At 34.4% G+C, this 3,550-nt stretch overlaps 1 protein-coding gene across 3 annotated transcripts; it reads left to right on the top strand.

The window, feature by feature from the left end:
• The first annotated feature begins 1,930 nt into the window (after positions 1-1,930).
• LOC149176989 (uncharacterized) lies at positions 1,931-2,646 on the top strand. 3 transcript variants are annotated; one of them, XM_089423251.1, is made up of 2 exons: positions 1,931-2,205; positions 2,337-2,646. In XM_089423251.1, the coding sequence occupies exons 1-2, from the start codon at positions 2,073-2,075 to the stop codon at positions 2,531-2,533; spliced, it is 330 nt and encodes a 109-aa protein (XP_089279377.1). In that variant the 5' UTR covers positions 1,931-2,072; the 3' UTR covers positions 2,534-2,646. The 3 variants fall into 3 exon arrangements, with proteins under 3 accessions (XP_089279377.1, XP_089279378.1, XP_089279379.1); XM_089423252.1 differs by having other exon boundaries at positions 2,340-2,646; XM_089423253.1 differs by having other exon boundaries at positions 2,346-2,646.
• The last annotated feature ends 904 nt before the right edge of the window (positions 2,647-3,550 follow it).

Raw genomic sequence — 3,550 nt, forward strand, 5'->3', positions numbered from 1 at the left:
CATAAATGCATATCTAGACATAGGGATATGAAACTGATCAAAGAATCACCAAGAAAATATACTGTCATCTCATAATAGCTCCAATAACATTTGTTAGCTCATGCATTCATTAACCATTCATTAATTAATAAAAACATATCAAGAGCCATAACTAGAACCTGTTATGGAACCATGCTTATAACCAACATATAACCAGAGTGATAACCACGATAGAACAACCATCAAATCCACATAATAAAAAGTACAACTACTCATTAAATGCAATGGGAAAAAAGATCTTATTAACATATGCAAAAGTCAACCAAGTCAGGGACTTCCACGTACCACCCGCCCATAGAATGAGTTGAACCAAATATTTCTTTCAGCCAATCACCCCTGTGCCATATTCCAAGCATGAATGTGGGACTCAAGACATAAAGAACTAGGGCTTCCCGAAGATTAAACTACCTCCACCCTCATGCTCCTGCGATCTCACCGAAGTCGGTCAAGAGATCACATAAGAAAACTCATAAATAAAGAACCAGGGCTTCCCCAAGATTAAACCACCTCCACCCTCGGGCTACCATGATCCTACCAAAACCGATCAAGAGATCACTAAGCCCAAAACAAGCTTGGATTTCTCATAATTTCTTCACCATTACCTTAAAGAATTTTCCTATTTCCACCCACCTTTCGAGGGATTCTCAAAGATTAAACGACCTCCACCCCCAACCCTTGGGAATTTTCCTGAGACCATCTCATCTGAATCCAAAATATTTCGGCAATCCAAAGCTCAACAAAAAAACAAAACCCCATCACACCATGGCTATCCGAAAATGGAAAGGCAACGCTGAAACCACTGTCACACCTGACAAAACCCATGCCAATGACAACAAGAGAACCAAATACACAAATGCATATACCATGCATTCACAAACTAGCTAGGAAGTCATACATGCAACCTATTACCTACAAGTTTTCTGGCTGAAGTTGCTTGATCCAACCTTCCTTGCTTGTCCTTAGATTTCTTTGTCCTTCCTTTGCCTTCCTTTGGTTTCTTTCTCCAATGCTAGAGCGCTCCAAGAATGCTCAAAGTGTGCAATAGTATGAGAGAATAGAGAGAGCTCCAAAACTGAACTAACAAAAGCTAAACTAGCAAAAGCTACCAACTGATCCTCGAAAGCCTTTTTATCATTGAGGCCTCTATTTTCTTCAATTTCCTTTATTTTTCCTTCAATTTCCCTCTCATGCAAACGTGTGACCTTTCTTCTCCCTTTTATCCTATTTTCCTTTATATTCATAGATAAATGCCAATTTATGCCTCTTTTCCTTTGCCAATGCCTTTATCAATTTCCTTAGCCATAATAAATCGAAATGAACACCCACTAGGATGTTTTTCCCAACATTCAACTTGGAATGCATGTCCCATGATCTTGGTCTTATTTTTCCTTCATTAACTTTATTACATAATATTTTAACTCAGGGTTGTCACAAAAAGAGTTTTTAATGGGATTGAGGTGGTCGGAAACTATTTTCTCACACACCTACTATTCGTTGATGGCATTTTGGTCTTCTTTGTAGGAAATTTGGGGAATCTTCCACATTTGAAATTGATTATTAATCTCCTCTTCAAACATATTTTTGTCTCTCACTCCCTCTATAAATAGGTTATTACAATCACATCTTCCCTTACTTTCATTGTCCATTGTATAATGGCTCAAATACTTTCGGATATTTCCTAAAAGAAAATGCATACTGATATGTAGACTCGTATTAGCTCATGAAGAAAATCAAAGAAAGGGTTTTCTTTTGCATTAATAGATTTCTATCAAAAGGAGGCATATCAACCCTTCCGAAAGGTGTGTTGGAAAGAATTCTAATTTAATACTGCTTTAGAGCATAGGTTCCTAAAGGAATTCTTACTAGAATTAAAAAGGATAACTTTCACAGTATAAATATTGGCCGCCTATTGAAATTAAACTGCAGTCTTCACAGACACAGACAGCAAGAGCTCCGAGGTTTTATTAGCAATCTGCTGGAAATCAAAGGCTGTTTTAGCAATCAAATCTGTTCAATTTGGGTTTGACACGAATATGAATTCAAAAATTGCTCGTTCTCAACAAATGACGCCCCTGATACGGGTCGTCTCTGCATTCTTCATTATCTGCCTGTTCACGAAAAGTGCAATTGCGTCTAGGGCTGCTGTGGCCACTCATAAGAATACTGGTAAGGATAAAGACTGGTAATTTATGTGTGCCTTCAATCCATTTGGACATTTTCTCTTACGTTTTTAAAGATGTGTGAATCATGCTATTTATTATGCTTATTTCGAAGTACTGAGTGGAATGGAATGGCAGCAGATACAGCTTCTTTCGGCAGTGAGGGCGTCCCTGCAGTGGATAAACTGAGTGGAATGGCAGATATAGCTTCTTCCGACGGCGAGAACGTCCCGGTAGCGGATAAACTACCGCCAAATTGCCATCCAGTTGATCTCTGTGGACACTGTTTTCCATGTCAGCAAATCAAAGGAGATTACTTTTGCTGCGAAGGGTGATTATAGTTTAATTGACGTAATAATAAGGAAGTGTTATGTGATATGAAATTTTAGATTTATGTGGGGGGAATGGCTCAGTTTATTTAGAAGTGACAGTGGTAATGAGAATCTAGAGTACAAGACCCACCCCTAAATGGGGTTGTGTAATATGTTTCATATAGGGTTTATTAATGATATTGGTAAATGTGGTTGTATTGGTATATATAATTGGGTAAAAGTTTTAATGGATTATGAAAATATTTATTGTTTAAATTGATTTTCAAAAAAATATATTTAGCATATATTTAATCTCATAGTTTAGAAAAAATGTTAAAATGAAACTTGGTTACACTGTAAAAACTTTTAAACTTTCAACTTATAGTAAATAGAAGAGCGATCGATACTTTTCGAATTTATCAAGTAAATCAACTCTCGTGGTATATAATTTAATTATATTGATTGCGTTGAAAAAAATCTTAATCTAAAAAATATATATATTAGGATATAAGAACCATCGCCATTTTATTAGTTCAACAAATAAATTAGTAATAATATTATAAAAATTATATTTATTAATCTATAATAAATCTACTTACATACACACCTAAAACAAAACTTTAATATTTGTAATTTAATTTAATTTATTTATTTTCTATAATTTAATGTTATTCAACTTATACTTTGTAAAATTAACATAATATATTAGACATGGGTGTGAAAAGCATACTAAATGAAGGATTGCATACAAAAGTTTGAAGTTTGGTCACTAAAGCACCATTAAAAAATATTCATACTCAATACATCTAGGTAGTATATCTTAAAATATAAATATAAATATATATATATGAATATATCTGCCTAATAGACACCTAGACATAAACTCTTTATATAAATATATTGTATTCAAATGTCATTCACAACCACATAGATCCACTACCTTAATAATATTCTCGAACTAGTCAAACGAGGGAGACAACACCACTAGCAGAAGGGATCTTTGATTATTATCATTGAAGATTTTTATTTAAATGTTGAATT

This window comes from Pinus tabuliformis, chromosome 4_1, assembly GCF_031772625.1.
Source record: "Pinus tabuliformis cultivar Carrire ecotype Pingquan chromosome 4_1, CPIR1, whole genome shotgun sequence".
In the NCBI taxonomy this organism is placed as follows: domain Eukaryota; kingdom Viridiplantae; phylum Streptophyta; class Pinopsida; order Pinales; family Pinaceae; genus Pinus; species Pinus tabuliformis.

Bases quoted from the DNA above. Each gene is read 5' to 3' on its own strand.
- LOC149176989 (XM_089423251.1), top strand. From the start codon at position 2,073: ATGAATTCAAAAATTGCTCGTTCTCAACAAATGACGCCCCTGATACGG. The intron at 2,206-2,336 runs GTAAGGATAAAG...ATGGAATGGCAG, and splicing joins GGCCACTCATAAGAATACTG to CAGATACAGCTTCTTTCGGC.